At 39.0% G+C, this 21,685-nt stretch overlaps 2 protein-coding genes across 3 annotated transcripts in view; one reads left to right on the forward strand and one right to left on the reverse strand.

Moving 5' to 3' along the window:
• Positions 1–2,765, forward strand: part of LOC138031744 (TNF receptor-associated factor 2-like) — a 55,647-nt gene extending 52,882 nt beyond the window's left edge. For both annotated transcript variants that reach the window (XM_068879367.1, XM_068879372.1), the window contains one exon: positions 759–2,765. In XM_068879367.1, the coding sequence (XP_068735468.1) occupies positions 759–1,835 (1,077 nt within the window). In that variant the 3' untranslated portion in view covers positions 1,836–2,765. The remainder of the gene's footprint in view (positions 1–758) is intronic.
• Positions 2,766–5,337: 2,572 nt separating this feature from the next.
• LOC138037661 (lutropin-choriogonadotropic hormone receptor-like) lies at positions 5,338–19,451 on the reverse strand. Its single transcript, XM_068883563.1, has 5 exons — positions 19,399–19,451; positions 10,260–10,469; positions 10,051–10,122; positions 9,249–9,320; positions 5,338–8,275 (listed from the first exon to the last, which is right to left on the reverse strand). The coding sequence occupies exons 1-5, from the start codon at positions 19,449–19,451 to the stop codon at positions 6,814–6,816; spliced, it is 1,869 nt and encodes a 622-aa protein (XP_068739664.1). The 3' UTR covers positions 5,338–6,813.
• Positions 19,452–21,685: the final 2,234 nt, after the last annotated feature.

The following is a 21,685-nucleotide window of genomic DNA, read 5'->3' on the forward strand; positions in this document are numbered from 1 at the left end:
GTACGCGAAAAGGCAAGAAATGTTTTTGTGATGAGCCTGCGTCTGTCTGACAACAAGGTATTACACAACATCGAATCAGTTTTCATCAAGTTTTTTTCGATTTCGTTCGGATTTGCTCGCTTTTTCCGCTCGTATTTCGTACTTCCAAATTTTTGGAGTTGAAGGAATTTAATAAAACAATTATTCCATTCGCGCTTGTTGGATATGAGACTGGTTATAGCCAACTCGGCGCTACGCGCCTCGTTGGCTATTTACCATCTCATATCCAACGCGCGCTTATGGAATAACTGTTAATTATACATGTACATGCACATGTAAGTAATACAATGTAAGTTAGGAATTGAAAAGGAGGCTGTTCGTGTAAAGACATAATCAGTTGCTCTACAAATAAGCGCCCCTTTACATGTACTTAACTGGACTTAACTCCGGGAGGGCGGGGGGACGAAAAACAGAACCCCTGACACCAAGGGTGGATACGTCTCTCCTTTGTTTTGCAAACTAATGATCTGTATTCCGCGCAGGCTCTATGTTAGCCTGTGCAGCTGACGGGTTTTGTCCGAGCGAACGAACACTCAGTAAAGCCGAGCGAACAAGCGGCGATGACGTATCGCGCTTGTTTGTTCGGCCTCGACGATTGTTCATTCGCTCGGACAAAACCGCCAACTACTCAGGCTAGCTCGTAGTGACATACTTTTAGCTACGTGTAGTGAATTCCAAACACCTGGGCACGCAACATAAGCGATTGTTATATTTTACAGGTCCTCAGCCAAAAGGAAAAGAAAGAACATTTGACGAAGGACAACATCCATCACAATATTCTCCTCCTTCAGTTTGCTGTTCGTGTCAGCAGAGAAATTGAATCTGTCCTGAGCGCTGATCCTAGAATTGTCTCCCGGAGACAACAACTATTTGTGAACTACGACAATGTCATTCAAGATATCCTTAACCAGATGCAAGTACATTCAGAGACAGGGAGAACTCTTCAAGAAAAACTGCGAGAACACAGTGAGAGGATTACATCGTTGGAAAGAAAGGTGGCGACAGCGAATACATCAGCTGGGTCTGGTGGGGCATCTGCTCAACGTGTTTCTGAGGGTGAAGGCAGCGCAATCAGTGCTGATATCACAAGAAGAGTGATAAATCTAGAGAACAAAACTGCAGACCACGAAGTACTTATGGTGGAAAACAATCGCACCGCGATGGAAACAAGTCGAGAAGCTGCCAATCTTAGGAGACAGCTTGATACTGTGCAGGATACTGTGCAGGAGACTACACGGAGGACAGAGCGAAGGATGGAGTCCATTGAGCACTCACTGGCTCTGAGGAACGTCACCGTTGCTGATCTAGAAGAGTTTGTGCGCCAGCAAGAGTTTTCAAACTACGACGGCCAGTTGACGTGGAAGATTACCGAATTTGCTCGAAAACGAAATGAAGCCGTGAGTGGCCAACAGGTGTCTTTCTACAGCCCGTGCTTCTTCACCAGTCGCTATGGATACAAAATGTGCGCACGGATCTATTTGAATGGAGACGGCATGGGGCGAGGCTCACACATCTCGGTTTTCTTTGTTGTCATGCGCGGGCAATACGATGCGTTGCTCCGGTGGCCATTCAGACAGAAGGTGACCTTCATGCTGTTGGATCAAGACAATGTAGAACACGTGATTGATGCCTTCAGACCTGATCCAAGCAGCTCATCCTTCCAGAGACCAAGAAGAGAAACAAACATCGCCAGTGGTTGCCCCATGTTCTGTTCCATCGCGGAACTGAATAATCATGCATATGTGCGTGACGACACCATGTTTTTGAAAGTCATCGTGGATACCTCGGATTTGTAGGAAAGGTTGGCCTGAGTGGAATGTGCGAAAAATGGGAATTGAGATTTGGAAGCAGACGCGTGCAAGATCCGCCATTCCTGACCCTGTTGCGTCCTCGGCGCCTTTCTCGCGCGCCTAATCAGGCTATAAACGGGTCTTTGCTTGCTTGAACCAGTGCTTTCAACCAGTGATTTTCCCGTAGGCCTGTAGCCTGACTGAACTCAACGAGTTGTTGCTAATGGCTGTATGGTTTCTAAGGAACCCGGATTGCATGTGTGTCGTTGAGACCCAAGCCTGTTAACTGACGGCCTTTTAGTTCTTTTTGAATACAAAAAACGATGAAATCTGGCGTCTTGATCAAGACCTGACAAAAAAAGTTGACTAGACAAATTTATGAAGTAACTCATTCATCCACTAACTCGGTTGTGTGAGACATGATTTTGTAATTTACCGAGGTTACCTGCAGTTTAATTTACGCTGCCTTGCAAGGGTTCGCGCTCACACTAGAAGAAGCAGTAATAAGTGGGGGATTTCTTCGACATGGAAATTGTATGCAAGACTGGTTGCATTTGCAATTCTTGTGTGAACGGTGTTACAATTTGACTTAATTCTCTGGTTGTAATATCTTCCCGCAGAGATAGAGCTTTTGATGAACCCTTTCCAAGGGTTTTTTGACAAACCAAAACTGAACCTGCGTTTCTATGAGTTCGGTTGTGAACAGTTTTTTTTCCAGTTTCTTTCAGATAGTTGAAAATTAAATCTTTGTTGATTGGCTTTTGTGATTCAAAGTAATTTATTCGAAAGCGTATGTTAGACTAGTGCAAGTGTTTTTTTTCATTCTCGGCGTAGAGTTGATTCTTTGGGGGGAAGGGGGGGGGGGGGTATTTGAAGACTGTTACTTTCACCCTATAAGCTGGACGTTGAATTTATGAAATAAAGTATCAATGAGAATGTAGTACTGTAGTATTTCACGCACGAAAACTATGAAATACGGAAGTGCCGACCGATATCTACACGATCACTAGCCGGGTGTTTTTACAGTGGCATTCCAAAGGACATTGTATGAGGTCCCCCCCCCCCCCCCCCCCAACACACACACACACGCACACACCAGGCAAATAAGACATCAAATCTGTGAATTGAATGACGCCAGCTGTTTGTCCTACCCTCAAGTCTGTGAAATTCTGGTGATTTCTGGTCAGCAAGTTTTTTTTTTCTGGCAACCTCGTGGGCAGGATATCTTTTTCCCTCCTAAATGCTCTGCAGGATATTTTTTTTTTCTCTCATTTCTCTGCAGTATTTTTTTTTCCTCAAAAAAGTGTCGTGTTTACATTTACATTGTGGTTATTGCAGTAATAGTTCTAATAATTATGGAGCTGCAAAGCCTTAAAATGTTGTAAGCTATACAAAATCATTCTTGTATAGCTACATGTTTTCGGAATGTCATTCTTTAGAATCATTTAATATTACCTAATAACAATATTCTAATGTTATAAAGTGATGCTCCACAGGTAGATTTGAAAATGTTTAGCTTCTTAATTTAACAAAATAGCTAAAAATAGCAAAAAGCAGTTCAGAAATGCTCATAGCATGGTAATTGCTGCTAGAATCATTAGTGACAATTTAAAAGTGGACTGAAATCTCCAAAACAAATGTGAAAGCAGAATTAAAGTCAATTGATCACGCTCTAATTTGTTATATGTTGTCTTACATTATATAAGACATTGCAAAAACCTTATATTTCAATAGAAAGTAATTACATGAAAATGCTTCATTTGAAAAGGTTAAAAACGAACAAATTATTTTTCTTTGTCTAATAAAACTTGATTCTTCAAATAGAAAACTTTACCTCCATTACTGCTTGTGATGAGCCAACGAGTTTGGATACAGTGCGAGCCAGCAAGCCAGAAATCCCTGACCCAATAACCGCAAGCTACCTAAGGAACTGTAGGCTAACTGTAGTGCTAACTAGGCTAGCCAATGTGTAATTTAGGCTAAACGTAATGGCTTGCATGACTCCTATGACTTGGAGCCATGTGAACCGAGCAAGCAAGAAGTCCCTTATCCCATTATAAGGGCAAACCGCAAGCTACCTAAGCTAACTGTAGGCCAACCGGTGTGACGTTTAGGCTAACGAGAGTGTTATTTAGGCCAATCAATGTGTTATTTTAATAGGCTAACCAGAGTGGCTCGCTCCCTTGCAGATTATCCGGAATGGTTGGAGTTTTGCTGGGATTTTGTAAAACCTCCCAAGAATGATGAAATAGCTTTGCAACTTTTTTTTCTTGCTTGCAGCAGTGCAAGAATTTTTTTCCATTTCATTGGTGCTGCATGCAATTTTTGTCTTCCAACAAGCGCTTGCAGGAATTTTTTTTTTCAAAATCCACTCCACTGACCGAGTGCTATTTCCTCCTTTGTTGTATTCGATATTCACCCCGGCGAAATATCAACAATTTCGGAAATGATTTGTTTCGGAAGTCTCAGTTTCCTATCCTATTTGAGATGGTCCTTTCCATCTCAATAGTTTTCTGCCGGACAAATCTTGGAATTGCCTTTCTTTGCCCGGTTAAGGCACTCATTTTAAAACAACAACCGAGAGCAATGGTGAAATCCCACGAAGTTCGGCGCGAAATTCCCAAGTTCGTCTTAAAGTTTGCATTTGATTGACAGTTACGTAATGAATTTCCCAAGTTTGAAGCAAACTTGGCAAGTTCGAAGCGAACTTCGCAAACCACCTGTCAAAAGATTTGTGAAATCCACTGTAAAAGCCAATCAGTTTGCAGTTTTTGACTCTGACTTAATCCTAAGGAAGACCGAATAATAAAGCGTTCCACAAATTTAAAGAAAATGGTAAATTGAAGAAATAAAAGCTTTCCAAAATATTAATCTTCAACAAGAGTGATAGACTCTTGTCTTCAATAGTCATTCCTGGTAAAAAGCTGTAATTTTTTTCAAATATTTGTCTGTTGTAACCCACCCCCCCCCCCCCCATTACTTTTCATGCGATTTTATTGGCTACTTTACGTCACGCGGTGGACAGTTATCACGAAATAACCCCCCGGGCTGCGTCGTTATATGTCCTGCGATCATTTCCGTCGAAATAGAAACAAAGCCAGCAGAAAAAGGGCAGTACGAGAGTTTCAACTGTCAATCTTTATTATTTTAAATGGAAAAAAAAAACGAACTCGTTTCGTAGACTCAAGCGATACTTGCATTAACTAGTAATAGTTGGCACTAACTGCCCCCGCTGTTAAGTTAAGTATAGGTGCACCTTATTACATGAAATTTTCACTACCTTTATTTCGCGATTTTGATGTGCACATATTTCGCGACACTTCAATTTCGCGATTTTGCAAAAAGTTTATATATTGAAGCATTTTAATTACGCGTTTTTGAGTACTACACAATTTAATAATAAACTGGCGGTACTACTTCCCTACCAGTTGATACACCCTTTATTCCTGCCCTCTCTCATCCTTTCAATACATGAACCCGTCCCTCCCCTGTGCGCTGGTGAAAAAGTTATGCTGTGACATTTCCACCAACCAAGTTGCATGTATTGGTTTCAAAACCGATAGCTTAATGGTCGACATTCGTAAACAAGAGGGTTTGGAAATTCCAGTAGAGGAGACATCTTCAAGGAACATGGAAGCTATTGGGCCAGTTAATGGACACTGTGCCACCTGGAGAGGAAACAGAAAGCAGTAGCGATGAGGATGTCCAAGACATTGCCTCAGAACATTAAAAAAAAATGATTTGTAAACGTTTTGCACGACATTTGATGTGACGCACCGTGACTTGTGGCGAGAGTACTAGCAATTCAGTTCCATCTTGTTCTCACTGAACAATCCGGGCGAAATATAATCGATTACTTCGACCCTCTCACATACTGAAAATGAAGCGTAAATGACTTAGGAAGCACCGCACCGACACACCGTAACTGTTACTTCGAGCAGCGCTCGCTAATAGCGCGTGTAAAACGTGTGACGCTCGGTGACAAATGGCAAGATGTTTTTCCATAATTATGTTCACGTGATCTCTTGTTCTTCGGCCATTTTCTTCTACGTTATCATTATCCAGGAGTTACTTGCGGGCATTTGGTGTGAAAACGTCATCATTTCCGTATTATTCCGTCCGCGCTTGCAGCTTTCTAGTAGAGGTTTTTCCTAGTACCACACACAACATATGTATAGCTATATCACTTTAACTCTATATATGCGCAAGCTACAATGATCCCTGCGGGGGAAAAGAGCTGGTCGCAAATCCTGTTGCGGAGAGTACAAAATAGTCAGCAAGATGTGTTGTCAACGTCTTTGAAGGTGAAGAAATTTACGAGTAGAATTTCAGTTCTATGTAAACTGAGTCGTTTTATAAAATAGATAATTGGGTCTCGTATTACATTAGTCTTAGTATTTTTAGTTTTTGGATTAATTTTTAGTGTGAACAAATACGCCCTCTGTTGAAACTAGCTTACTTGTTGGGACAGCACCTTTATTTTTTTGAGAGCATTACCTACTATTTATTTATATACTTACTATAGAGTGTTTTCACGTAACATCACGGCGGCCATGTTGGTGTAGCTAAACAATGGAACAGCGGCCATGTTGGTGTACCCAACTAATCCTCCAGGAGTTGAGCTCCATTATTATGCAAACGTTTTCTTTTGTTTCGGTGGAAAAACAAGGTTACTATTCTTTTAAGAATTTCTGACCCCTTTCCCAAAAGTGGAGGTAACATTTGCCCTAACTTCCGTTCAATTGGACTCTCCCGGGTGAGCACACAATATATTGGACTATTACAAACATTGAATAGCATTAAAAAAAGTATTGCTATAAAAAGTAGTATATGAAGTCTTTTTAACATATTAACTATCAAGTAACTCAATTGCACTACAGAATTTTAAAGCCCTGTACTTCGTTGGTGTAGCCTCGCGCAAGAAACATCGCTGGAGATTTCAATCACAGTTGAGGTTTATCATAGTACCCGTTGTTGCGTCAGCTTAAAGAGCATCAAGTGAGCCTGCTGAGCGATATTGCTCGAGAAATGCTTCGTTTCTAAAAGCCACTGTTGAGTTTAATTCGAAGCCTTTGGTGGTAGTAAGCGTCCAAACGTTGGAAGGCTGCTGTTCAGATTGTTTCTCGCACTTGCAGTTAAATTTATCAACAAGAGCCTGTAACTCTTTTTGAAATTTTGGATGTCTGAATGCACAAAGAAAAGGATTTAAGCACGAGTTGAGAGAGAGCAACACTACAGGAAGCCATGACAACATGATGAAATAAATCCGCAGCTCTTTAAGTGTGTCAACTTTAAAAGCTTCAGCGAGTTCACTGTACCGGTACACAAACAGCAAAGTACAAACCATCGGGATTATAAAGAACAGAAAGTTAGTAAAAACCATCAGAGAAATATTTTTAGCTAAGGTGGCTTTTCGCTTAACACCTGCGCTAATTTCCGTTTTCTTGACGTAAACAAAGAGGTGGAAGTACAACGCAAAGCTTACAAGGTAAAAGACAACAAGTGAGCAGGTTACAGCAAGACCTGTCATAGAAGTGTCCCAAATCTCCGGTCCATCCGTGAATGGCATCATACAAGTGAACTCGCCATGATACCTCAAACCACCAACTTGAAAGACAGCCAAAAGTGAATAACCAATAGCAACGCACCAGATTCCTGCCAAACACAGGAGCGCTACCGACTTTCTCAGTCTCAACTCGGGCTTCATGCAGTGCACAATCGACAAGTAACGCTCCAATGTTGCTAAGAATGAAGTTGACACTGAAGTTATTTGAGCTGTTGTAAAAATAGCACCCATGACTGTACAGTATGAATTGACAAACACATCGATATCGGGGTATTTCTCTGTGTTCACGATAAATTCATACACAGTGAACCTGCCAAGCAAGATCGAGTACACTCCCATCATAGCGTCACAGAAGCCAATATTCCCAATGAAAATAAAGGATGTGCTTTTTCGCAATGATATTGAGCCGAAGCAAATGAAGACTACTAAAACATTTAGCATAAGCGCGATGACACCGAACATGTACTCAACGTAGAACAGTTTTCTTGGGAGTGTGTTGAGCGTCCGGTCATACGGCATGCTTATCTCCACAGATTGACAGTTTTCTTTCTCGCAGATACACTGAGGAGAGAACCCTTTTTCAGTAAAAAAGAGGGATTTTCCGTACTTGATTTCTTCTGCAAATTCATATTCTTCGGCATCCACTCTGCAAAACAGTTCACTTTCATTTAAACTTGACAGGAACTCGGTATTGATTAAGTTACATTCCCCGCATTGAGCATTCCACTTTATACCAAGAACTTTTATCAGACTGTCCAGACGAAAGAGATTGCTGCCTGGGAAGTACAGAGGATTTCCTTCAAAGTCGACTGATTCCAGGGACGGGAAGGTAGGGGAGATGTTACCCTCCCACTCTCTAAGGCTGTTGAAGGATAGGTCTCTGCCAGAAACAAAAAATTAACAGAAAGTTTTGGAGTGACAATTATTTACATTTTTCCGTTTACATTTTTGCGTTGTCTTTTACCTTGAGACATGAAACATTTCGTGGAAATCTGCCTTGATAATTGCGTGTAAATATAGTTAATTCTTGAGGCAAATGTAATTGTGACAAATTCGAAGAAAAAACTTTTTAGGCCGAAATGCGTTCTGATTCGAGTCTGACCGATTGATAGGTGTGAGAGAAACAAGAAAAATTATGTCACTCAGGAATAGAGGCTTTTACGCGTTCAAAATGGCGGTCCTTTAACAAAGAGCTTTCACACACAAAAATGACGCCTTTAAAACATTTATTTGTAACCTTCCCCTTCTCTCCGAAAAATAGAGAATCGAAAATGGTTTTATTTCCGAAGATATTTGTTCAAAAAGCGTGACCTGGTACATTAATCAAGTATGAAATCTTGCCTCCTTTTGTCTTTTTAACCATCTCCTCTCTCAATAAATCCTCTGTTCTATTCACGTTTTATTCGGACATAACATAATCTTTTTAGGACGTTGCTCACTTGTAACCTCTTATTGTGAACTTACGCGACAATGCATGGAAAAGGAAAAAAAGAAAGTGTATTACAAAAGGTGTATGGAGAAATTATTTCTTATGCTACTTGAATTTAATCCAACCATTCGCAGGAGCTAAGCAAGTGGAGCCTCTGTCTCCACTAATTCCTTGAATTAACCCTTACCCGAGTAAATATATTTTTAGGAACATGTCTTTTTCCCGCGAAAATTATCACAATTCCCTTGACGCTGAGATAGCTCGGTTTTGATTGGCTTTTACAACAGTGGGCGCGCTGAATCTCCCAAGGAAGGCGTTCTATAAATAAATCTACTCGGGAAAGGGTTGTCTCCTTGGCCAAGTAAAGGAGATAGAGGCTTCCTTTGATTAGTTCCTGTCATTCACTAATGAAATGAACACTTACAAGCAAAGAAGATGGGGCAGTAATGGAAACGAGGTTTCGCTTAGGTTCTCAATGTTGTTGCCTGAAAGCAGCCTAAGATAGAAGAAAAACAAAGCAAGTCAGTACAGTAATTAATCTTGACAAGCACAGTTAATAAAAGTATTATGATGTTAATTTTATTCGAATCACTGTCATTAATGATACTTTTTTCTGTTTTGCTAGAAACTCAACTCTATGCGCATGCGTTGCCAAGATAAGGGGCAGAGGGCGCAATGGGGAGGTAAGGCTAACAATGAAATTTCAATAGGCCATTTTCGAAATATGAAATTTTCAGCTTGATAGTGAGACAGTGAGGACAAAAACAATAGACACACATTGGAATGAACGTGATAAAAAATTTCATATCATCCACTTTCCTTTGTCTTTGTCCTTTAAACCTGTCTTTCAAGCTGAATTTTAATATATCGAAAAAGGGCTATTGTTTAGTTTTTGGAGTTTGATTTCGTCTGTTTTTCTTGTCTTGAGTAATAGCACTACGTACGTTTTGCGCAATACGTTCCCTTGTAATACTGCCACCTGTTTTGTGTGGTTTTGGCATAAAAAGGTTGATCACATTTCAGCCTGCGAGCAAGCTCTCTTGAGGAGGTTGGAGTGGGGGAGGAGAGAGGGGGAAACTTTCCTCTCTTTCCTCCCCCAACCCCCACCCCCCCGGGAGAGCTTTACCTCGGGCTAATCACCCAGTTTTGGTCTAAATATCTTCACTAAATCCGATGGCTGTATAATAGTTATCGTTTTACAAATGTTTTATAAATTGTTTACTTACAAAGCCAAAATGTTTGTACTTTTATTAAGTACAAAATAAGGAACTTCAACAAGCCCGTTCCTCGACAAATCCCTGTTTTTTGTGAAGGAAAAAAGAAAAAGAACAAAAGTTATGGTAGGTAAGTGACATTTCAAGTATTTTCACACCAATAGTTATTTCACAATTCAAAGTACAGTGAAAAAACGGAAGCGCCAGAGATCTGTACTTACAAAACTGAGGTGTTCTTTGGAAGAACAAAGGTCTCGCGTAGTTTCACTGTTGATACGTCACATTTAGCGACAGTATAGTCATCCACTTGTGAGCAATTGCAGCCATGAGAACATGGACGCCAATCTGTCTTATTCCGCTCGAGTGTTTCTCCATGTATCACACCGAAATGTACAAAAACCAATACCGACAACAGGATAACCATTCCACAACTGATAGGAAAAAAAACCCAAAAGCAAAAACAATATTACATTTTTGCATGCGTTGCCTACGTTCGTCAAAACAAGTTTACTAAGTCGTTTTACCGGTTCAAATTTAATTTATTCGTCCTTGGCGCTGGACGGCGGCTCACTCAAAGAAACTATAACGGTTGCTCGCAGCGGTTTCTTTCTCGGGAAGCGTTGGAGAAACCAACTGCTCGCAGGGTAAAAAGGTAATAGTAGTAGTAGTAGTAGCACTGCGGATATTCCCTTGCACACATGCAAATTAAAAATGTTGCTGAAAATTAAAAAGAGTACATGCAAATTAAAAATTGTACATGCAAACTAAAAATATTTACTGTAAGAAACAGACAACTTTTTTAAAAGACATGTTTCGGCATGCTTATGCCATCATCAGTTTAATGAGTTCCTAAGTGTGAACAGTTATAAAGTCTACGGGTATATGAAAAAATTATTACAACATGACGTAATACAAAAGCGGGTACTATTTACAGTGTGACACCAAACATCAAGGTGTAAACTAGAACGTGAGAAAAGTGTTGTAATGCTTTAATTGTTTGTTAAGTTCCGGTTTGATCTTATTTATATAAAAAGCTTCTTTGAGTTTTAAATCAATTGAGTTGCTGGCAGAATCCAGAACACTAAAGCACGAAGGGGAGTATTTGTCCTTATATAAAGGAGATGTGTTAAAATGCTTAAAAACATGCGAGTTTTTATCGCTTTCCGTGTGTTCCTTTATCCTGGTAGAAAAGTGGCGACTAGTTTCGCCAAGATGACGGGAATTACAACCCGCACAAGAAAATTGGTAAACTACCGTGGATTTTAGAGCAACAGGAGTACGATCTTTAACACTAAACATGTTTTTAATTTTGAATGAAGTGAAAACTAATTTGATAGTTAGGTCAGATTTGCAAAAGCGCTTAGTAAGTTGTCGGAGTTTAAGTTTCGCTATTTTGGATTAATGGCCGACAAAAGGGAGTTTAAAATAACGTGTATTATTGTCATCATTAGAGTTCCGGCTTTTTTGAGAAAAAGACCCGTCAAGATACCGCTTGAAAGTTCTGTCAATAATGTGCGAGGGAAATGAATTACGATTCAAGGTGTCAGAAAGTTTATTAAGATCGTTTTCAAGGCCGGAGGAGGTGTTGTTGATTTTACTATTGCGACCTTATAAAAATAATTACCTGCAAATTAAATATAGTACATGGAAATTAAGAAAGATTGTGCTGCCAATTGAAAATACTACAGTACATGCGAACTAAAAATTCGAGGCAACGTAACAAATTCGTTGCCTGAATCGAAAAAGAGGGGAAAATGTCATCGTTAATATTTGAAATTTCACTGTATTTGTAACATACTGCAAATAAGTAAACAAGAGTTGCGTTAAATTAGCTAAATACCTTGCTGTTTATTGAAATAGTATTGAAGCAAAAAGAAAACGTATCGATGCAAATTAAAAATGAAAAGTCTTGCGCGCGCATTGGAATCCATAAGGTACTGGGACGAGCTACTGGCTGAAGCGAGCCATGAAACCTTGCGAAATGGCGGACGAAAGATCGCTAATACGGAACTACTTTCATCTTGGGTATGAAAATGATTTCATTTTGCAATTCTTGGTCGACTACCATGGCATTAAAATGAGCTTAAGTACGCTAAAACGCAGGCTGCGAGATTATGGCTTGAAAAGAAGAGGAAACGAGGTCGATGTGGACCAGTTGCGAGATATAATCAGAAATCTGGTCAAGCACTAGGATACAGAGTAGTGTGGCCCTCTTTGAGGCTAGTACATCCATAGGCAGCCCAAGCTCGCGTCACTACAGACAGCCGTTGAGAATTAAACGTGTTATAAGACTTTGTATGGGAAATAAAATACCGTCGATTATGAAGCCTAAAAAACGCTCAATTTAACGTTAATTCAATAAAAGGAATGAAATGACTCACCTCTGGTGTATTATTGTGCCTTTTGGAGCTTATTTTACCGTTTCGGGAATTCCGTGTTTTCAATGTTCTAAGACGAAGACCGTGTCCCCAGTAGCTCGTCCCAGTACCTTATGGATTCCAATGCGCGCGCAACACTTTTCATTTTTAATTTGCATCGATACGTTTTCTTTTTGCTTCAATACTATTTCAATAAACAGCAAGGTATTTAGCTAATTTAACGCAACTCTTGTTTACTTATTTGCAGTATGTTACAAATACAGTGAAATTCCAAGTATTAACGATGACATTTTCCCCACTTTTTCCGGCAACGAATTTGTTACGTTGCCTCGAATTTTTAGTTCGCACGTACTGTAGTATTTTCAATTGGCAGCACAATCTTTTTCAATTTTACTATATTTAATTTGTACTATATTTAATTACTATATTTAATTTGCAGGTAAATATTTTTAGTTTCTTTGTACAATGTTTAATTTGCATGTACTCTTTTTAATTTGCAGCAACATTTTTAATTTGCATGTGTGACCCTTCTGGGCCACCGTACTAACATACCAATGATATTATGGCGACTGCTGTGCTATTTCAACAGGAGTCATAGCAGAGGTTGTATCAGTCATCACTTTATTTGGATGGTTATTATTGCTAGTGCTACGACACTAATATTATGATTTTTTTCAGTTTTTAGGACGGATTGGCTTTTTTTCAGCCTTTTTGAGAGAAATCAATAAGAGTGCATCGTCATCTTGCATTGAAAGCATATTGTCAATTCTGTTTTCCTTGTCATGGAGATTTGCAAACTAAATAACAGTCAGGGGCACCCAACGTCAATTTTCGGAAAATATATGTTCGGAAGACGATTTGAAATCTAGAATTTTCGGAACATTTGTTGTAAAATTTCTTGCTTGACTGCCTCTCCTAGGATTTTCGAACATCTGAAAAAATGGTATAATTTGCCCACTTTTAACGGATTTTTACCCTAAAAAGGTAACCTAGAATTTACGGGAGCCTTTTTTTTGGCTCCCTATAGTAAGTTTTGATCCCTATAGTTTTCGGATCATCACTAGACTTTCAGCTAGGAAATCCGAACAGATAAAAATTTTCAGGGGATAAAAATATGCCTATATCTACCATTTAAATACTAAAATACGTTTAACAATGCTATGTTTAAGTGGTTTTGAACTATGTTTTCGTTGGGTGCCCCTGTTGCCGCTAAGTAATTACCAGTCAGCGAACGACACTGTGAACTGAAGTAATGACAATTACAACTTGAAAAATTCAATGTGAAAATTTTCCGCTATCATTTCTGATACACTATTGAAGTCTTGAACATAAATTGCAGAAACTACACAGCAGTAGTTCAACCAATGTTATCTTCTTCTTCGATCCAACGTCGCGAGTCCTTCTGTTACTTATGCTTAAATCATTTCTCCCGGGTTAGAGGTGTTTATTTCCATTAGTAGAGAGATTAAGCATCACGTTTACGGCAAACGGCAAACGTCGGACTAAAATTTGCGTTTTGCCAAATGTGGAAGAAACTCGTTTGATATGAGCTCATTTCTTGGCTCTTAGCAGCAGGTATCAAGTGACTTTTTAAAAGAAAGAGACGAGTTCGAATAACATAATTTCCATGCTTTTATGACAAGCAGCAGCCCACCGTTTCGCGTTTGCCGTTTCACGTAAAAACGATGCTTAATCTCTCTACTAGAGTTATTAAACGTTAACTGAGAGCACTCTAACGAAAGATAGCTTTTGTCAATGCTTACATTACGACGAGTCGCAGCGAGCGATTACTCTTGAAATTGCTCTCTTCCAGGTACTGAATGTAAATAAGTGCTACAAAATTTGCTCTGTTTACTTCAAATAGAACCAGAATACGCGTTTAACGTTGAAGAAGCTCAAAGAAATATAAAGGATGGAGTTTGTGGGTGAAGAAAACCAATAAATTTACTTGCTTGGTTTTTTAGTTGGTCTAAAAAAGTAGAAATTTACTCGGCCTGCTCATTAGTGCATCACCGACTATGATAAATTGCTTTCAACTCCATCATTCAGAAATGGTTTCATGCTCCTCTGGTTAGAATAATAATCATGAAATCATGAAACTTACAAAGTTAGAATTTATCAGGGGTGATCTGTAAGGACGAAAAAAAAAGGCCGGCGGCCTTTGATACTCACTGATTAGTGTTCGTCCGTTCAGCCTTCTGTTAAATGAGGTTTAAATATGTTTGAGACAAAGGCACAGTCATCATGTTTTAAAGGAGCGTGGGCGGAGGTAATGTGCGAAGGTTCAAAAGAACAAAGCTGCTGGTGATAATTTTTGAATTTGCCCACGAAGTTGTATGGTTCGTTTGGCAAGCATGTACGTTATGACAAATATAAGTTTTCCTTTTTGCAAAGAAAAAAATGATTTTTGGTACCCTTTCTAACGCTTACTAAACACTGCTACTTGATTTTTCTCTTGTATTATACGTTTTCCAAATAATCATATATGGTATAGAATCAATAGGGTCTGTTTGTTGTTTCCTCTGCCGTACAGGATCCTTAACTTGGCAAAAATTAATATGGTCGGTTTTCGGGGACTTTGTGGCAAGTCCATTAATCGAGTCCTCGTCTAGTACAGAGTCACGAGAGGGACTTGACAAGTTTCCCACCTCAGTGTGATTTCGACCGAATGAGGAAATTTTTGAGGTTTTACTCCAAAACTGCTCAAAATGCTGAAAGTCAACCATAGCACATTCTGATGACCATATTATTATTATCATCGTCATCATCATCATCATTATCATCATTATCATTATCATTATTATTATTAATATTATTATTATTATTATTATTTGAAATGAGGAGCAGAATACATTTTAAAAATGCCTAAATTAATGAATTAAGTTTCAATATTTCCAAAGGTAATAATTGTGGTTGTTTTTCTTTCACGAGTTTGCCAAGCTTTTGCCGCTATTATTTATGGTCTTTTCTGGGATGCCGTTATTGTAGTTATTACAGTATGCAAACTTGCGTATTTTACATTGATTGCATTCCTTGTCCAATCATAAGTTGCCAGGCATGTAATGACAAATGTCACTTTAACTATCTGCCGATTCTTGTAGTTAAAATCGCCGAGGTTTTCAAAACTGTCATGAAATTCCCTAAGGGTGCGCTCGATTGACTGTATTCCGGAATAGGAATACATGGAATAGAAGTTTGATATCCTTCATTTTTACGTAGATTCATATTAAAATTGTCAAACACCTGCTAAAATGCTGTTTTAAACATATCCTATTATCCTTGCTGCTTGAAAACGCCAGATACAACGTTTTAAATCATCACTCCACGTGTTACCACCGCGTAACACGACCCCGAGTTTGAGATGGACGGAGATTCCTTAATGCAACACAGAGTTTATAAGCTAAGAGTTAAAAGTGCTTTTATAAGGAACCACGCTTTATCATCCTTATCTGAAAAGATTCTTTAGCGCACGTGAAACCATTTTTTTCTAAAATCCTCATAAACTCAGAACATTATGCTCTCTTATTTAAATATTTAATTGACAGGTGACTGATTTAAAACCAACGGGATGCCCTTTCCACAAGGGATGTACATGAAGAAAAAGAAGTGAACAAATCACAGTGACCATAGAACAAAAATGTTTCAATCTCCAGGAGAGAGAGTTGACCCCTTTTTTTTCCTACTGGCAACTTTACAATATTACGTTAAAAAACTTAACTTGCTTTCGCCTAGATTAATATCGTTGAGGATTAACTTCTATCTTTTTATCTCTTAAAATGATTTATTTTACTAGATATATGGGGCATTTGAATATGTTGAAATTTATATACACCTTGTAAATTTTAAATGTTGCATGTTAACGCGTTTTTCTAACTTAAACCCTTACCTTGCGATTTCTTTCTAGTCATCGGCTTTATTCGAACTAAAGGCCAGGGTGTTTGTAATGAAGTTTCTTATCCCATAGACTGAAGAATAAAGATATTAAGCGAATACAGCTTTTGATATCTTTCAAATGAAGCTGAATCACTGCATCTTTTTTTTGTTTTTTGGCCAAAATGAGATCCATTAGATGTACAAATGGGTCGTTTGTAGCATCTACTTATTTTCAGAAAGAGGCTGTTTAGGCGTTTTATTAACACCGGCTGTGCGAAAAGTCTTTTGTGCAACTTCAGTAGTCATATTGAAGAACGCTTAATTAGAAGTCGTAAGGAAAGACATTGCGCACTAAATGTCAAGAGGTACGCGGTTAAACGTTCCTTTTTTTCAAGTTCAATTCCAGGTATTGCTTTTCAAAGCAATCTCAAGAGCTTGCAAATTTTTGGTCAAAAGATAGTTTTTCATTTGTAATGTTATATTATGAAGTGGACGTTGCTATGGAAACATCAACGTAATTAATTTCCTTGAAAATGACATACTCAGTAGCCAGGTTTTTTTAAACTTGGCACTTACTGATAGTCAGGCACAGGACATTAAAAAAGTACATAAAAAGATCAGGTGGGAACACCGTGCTTGGTTTCGCTCGGGCGCTGCTTACTATTTATTCTAAGAGTTTTTTTGTGAATTACGCGAAAAGCGTTCGAAACTTGATCAAATGGCAAAATCATTGTTATGTACTTAATTAAGCAATAGAGGACTTTTTCCGTGTTTACAAGGGGGGAAATGAGAGAATTCGAGACAGTTACAGCTATGCAAAACCGACAAATGAAGGAAAATGCTGTATTTTTTTTACTTCTTGATTGAAACAGATTTTCTTGATACACGCTCATATTTCCTACCAGCTAATCAAAACGCGTTTTCTGATAACAAATAACCAATCAAAGTTCTTGTGATATCACAGCCGTGTTTATATCCTCTCATTTAAATACAGCTATTGACCAATGAGAATGTGCGTACTATCCTAATTATTTTATAAAATACAATACGATACAATTTAATTGACCACTCCCCATAGGGGCTTTTCAGGGCCGATGAAACACAATCACGACAGCACAGAACATTCAACAACAACAGTCAAGAATCCCAACTGGCCGGAGGCAAGCTAGTTGGCCTTTACAAGTGCAGGGACTACCCGGAACAAATTCGATCAGTGGTTAGAACATGTCTTGAACCCGATTGATCTCAAGGCACCCGCCCTAAGCACTGAGCTGCACTGCCTCCTCAAAGAAATAATAATAGTAATAATTACAATTTATAAAGCGTTAATACTAATTGATATTCTATAGCGCTGTTTAAAAATGAATATTTACGTGAATGAAAAATTACTATGTAAATAATAATCATATAAATAAATGATTAATTATAAAAATCTAACCTATATAAATTTGTTTTGAGTTCCTTTTTCAATGTTTCAATTTTAGTTTGATTTCCAATGCTCAGTGGAAGATTGTTCCATAGTGTAGGGCCAGCTTTAAAGAAAGCCCTGTCTCCAAATGTCTTGTACTTGGTATTTGGGGATCTGTAGAATGCTGTCCTGATTTCCTAGATTATAGCATCTAGCAGTTTTCGGCCTTAAAAGAGGCACCAAATATACAGGGGCCATTCTATCCTCTACTTTATAGTCTAGAAGTAGTATCTTGAACATAATACGATATTTCGCCGGTAACCAGTGCCAATCTTTCAGTACTGGAGTAGCAAAAGCCACTGAAAAAATATTACTGAAAACTTGAGCCTTTCAAATTGCGCGACCTTGCAAAGAAATGTAAGCAAATTGTGGGACCGCTACATGATCATCTCACACTCAGTGTCTGGCTCCAAGACTGCGATCATCATTCTAACTTTTCATTTAATGTCCATTTAGTAGTTTAAACATATAAAAAAATGATAGCTAAGCACCATTTTATCAGGCCTAAAACGGGGGTCAAACTAGTTCTAAAAATAAATGAATAGAATGGAGGAACGTTCTCCACTTTGAGTGGATTGGTCTTTGGTGAGCCTCTTTACTATCCTTTTTCAATGGTCAACAGGATCCCCTTTTGTTAGTTAGGTTTTTAATTCAGTTTCGCTCCATTTGTATCAGTTACTATAATTTTCAGATAATCATTAGAGTGGTGAATTTGCGCTATACTGAAACGTCAAATGCCAGTGGAATTGCATCAGTGCAAACCAGATAAATTACTGAATGGATTTAAGTAGGTTGTTGTGCACCGGGGATTTGATCGACGAGTATATGTCAATGTTTAGTCAAATGACCTACGTACGATTGTTTTGCCAAGGCTTCGGTTCCAAATGTCTTACATGATTTAAAACTGTTCTGTTGTTGATATGAATCTTTTTCGATTTCGCGTTTCTATGATCATGATGAGCAGGGGCGTAGCCAGGGGAGGGTTCCAGGGGTTCCGGAAACTCCCTCCCCCCTCTCGAGCCAAGGAACCCCCCCTCTCCTATTTTTAACAATGATTTTATCCCAGCAAGAGTGTAATGGACTCTCGATTCCTGAAATTCTTCGTTTTGTTCTATGCTTACAATAAGTACAGTGAACGTCATTGTGTTATCTATTTGCGTTTCACTTGCATTTTCGGAGACATGAGACAGAAATCCTGACATTGAAGCAGCGCTGGAGTTTTATGAGAACGACCTTCCTTCTCCTCATGTGGTTGATGTTGAGCTCCTGCGATGGAAGAGAAAGTGGTGCAGCACTGAGGATGCCGACCTCCCCACCAGTGCAGTTCAGACACTCGCAGCATACACCTTACTCCAAAATGGCCCCCATTTTAGTATTCTTTTGTTTGATTACAAGTGGCCCTGTTGGCCTCGTTCAAGGTTAAATTTTCTTTTGAATTCTACGTTTGAAAGCGAGGCGAAAAAAGGCCAGTTTACAATGAAACAAAAGAATACTAAAATGGCTGCCATTTTGGAATAAGGTGTATGCGATCGAGAGTTCTTTCCTAACATCCACACCTTGATCTGCATGGTGTGCACGTTGCCGATAACGTCAGCTGAATGTGAACGCTCATTCAGTACACCAAGAAGGTTAAAAACATACCTGAGGTCGACCATGTCAAGCGAGCGAGAGGCTGGGCTGGCGTTGATGAGCATCAATTACCACCGAGACATAAATATCGAGGAAGCGATAAGCACGTTTGCTCAACGGAAACCAAGGCGTCTTATGTTTACATAGCGTAAACGCCAAAGTCTTGTATTTTTAGACCAACCGTTTTCGTTGGAACCAATTTGGAACCCCCCCTCCTAGAAATCCTGGCTACGCCCCTGATGAGATCAATCATTCTATCACCGAAGAAGATCTCGGTTATAGACTCTTAAACGCTGCACAACTACTTTGAACTTTCTACTCAAATTTTTGCATTTCACGTTGGATATATGATGTTCCAACGTTCTAGTGCCCAGTGTCACGTGCATCACAGCTTTTAACTGGATCACTTGTGAATGATTCTCCGCGACAATGTTGCTTGAATTTCTGCCGCCCTCTCCTCTCCAGCTATCATGTCACTCGGGGACTGAGAGGTGATTTAGCCAGCGTAGTTAGGAGGCAGCTGAAACTAAGGTTAGCCACACCGAAGACCCTGGCTTTGTTCTAAAAGAAATTGAAATTTCATATCGTTCGCCGATGTTTCTTTTTTCGTAGGCTCGAGTCAAAAGTAGACAATAAGGCTACTCCGTCTTCTCAAGCTTTTCGTTTATCTCTGTTCCGTTTTGTGTTAATCTGAAATTGCTATTCAGTATTATATCGAATTTCATCTTATGTATTTTGTATAACCTACGACATTCTAGCAGTTATAAATGTTACTTTAGCAGTAACGAAAAGAAAGCTTCATTTATATGACCAATTTTTTAAGTGCTACTATGACCAAAAAAACAATTTTTATTTTTCTTTCAAACAGTAACTGAACAAAGTTTTTAAGCCATGATTTCAAAAAGACACCTGTTTATTTTAACTGAAATTTCCCTGTTTAATGGTCCGCCATTACTAACTTTAAAATCTTGAGAAAGCTGGATCGAGGAGAAAATGACGTCGAAGACTCAAGTAAGAATGCAATGTGTGTGTACGCAGCTGAATCAATATGCAGCACGGGAGTTTTGCGCTTTCAGAGTCTAACACAGAGTCTTCAGAGTCGAACACTCTCCTTGAACCTTAGTAAACAGCATTAAACACGAAACTATTTTTCAAAAGAGGGCTGGCAATTAACTTTTGGAGACACGTGGAGACGTTTTATGCAAAAATTTAAATCGACATGTTCTGAACGTCTGGCTTTAATTGCAAAGTGTTCAGTTGGAAAAAAAGTTTGTTAATAATGAGCTAAAATTTCGGTCAAATGTTAACTTTGATATAAATTACTGTTGGATCACAAACCTTGCAGTCGTTCTGTTGCTATATTCACCAGCGTTTTTTCTTTGATCCTTAGTTGGCGGCTGCTCCCTCCTCACGGGTTCAATGAGTGGAATCGGAAAATGTATTATCATATAATCTCACCAAACAAATGAAATGCAGTAAATGATCGGTTAATTCGAAGAGTTCTGGATTCTTGACTGCTCAACCATCGTAGCTCGCTAGATTCGCAAGGAAGTGTTTTCTTTTACTTGATCTGCGAGTTTTTGCCAGCCGGAAAGAAATAAAGAAATTCAATATTTGCATATCAAATCTATAGCGGAGTTCAACAAACAAATTTTACAATAGCGTTTTTACAATATTCTTATTTAAATTTTGCAATTCCCGTGGGACCAGGCAAAAGACTTATTCGTGCTTAATGCTTTATAGGGGTTGTAAGGAGAATATAAAGTTTGTGTTTAAACACGAAGACGCACTATAAAAGGGGGCTCTTCACGCACTGCTATTTTTCGAATTCACTCAAGCACGACTGATTAATTATCCAAGATGGTGATCAACAAACAGCAACACAGAGACGGAAGCCCGAAAAGATATTTCTAGCGCGAAAACAAATCGCACTGGGAATTTGAAAAAAGAACGACGGATAACATTTTATGGCATATTACGGACACATTGCCATAGGGGGCTTTTTTATTGAAGAAATTATCACAGAGCTCTCGGTTGTGTCCACGGTTGATTGATAAATCATTTGCATGTGCCTAAGGCACCACACCTTTTATAGTCCCGCGCACGTCAACGATGACCGACAAATGAGCCTCGATCTTCCCAGGGAAGACTTCCTTATATAGCGCGCCTTCGTGTTTAAGCCGCTACCTAACCGCCGAGGTGATTTGGACTCAGACACAGCAGACAGGTGCAAGTGTGGCACGGCGATAGTGCAACTATTTGTATATGCGCAAGTTATAGTCATCCTGTACAAACGACT

The sequence above is a fragment of the Montipora capricornis genome, chromosome 2 (assembly GCF_036669925.1).
Source record: "Montipora capricornis isolate CH-2021 chromosome 2, ASM3666992v2, whole genome shotgun sequence".
In the NCBI taxonomy this organism is placed as follows: domain Eukaryota; kingdom Metazoa; phylum Cnidaria; class Anthozoa; order Scleractinia; family Acroporidae; genus Montipora; species Montipora capricornis.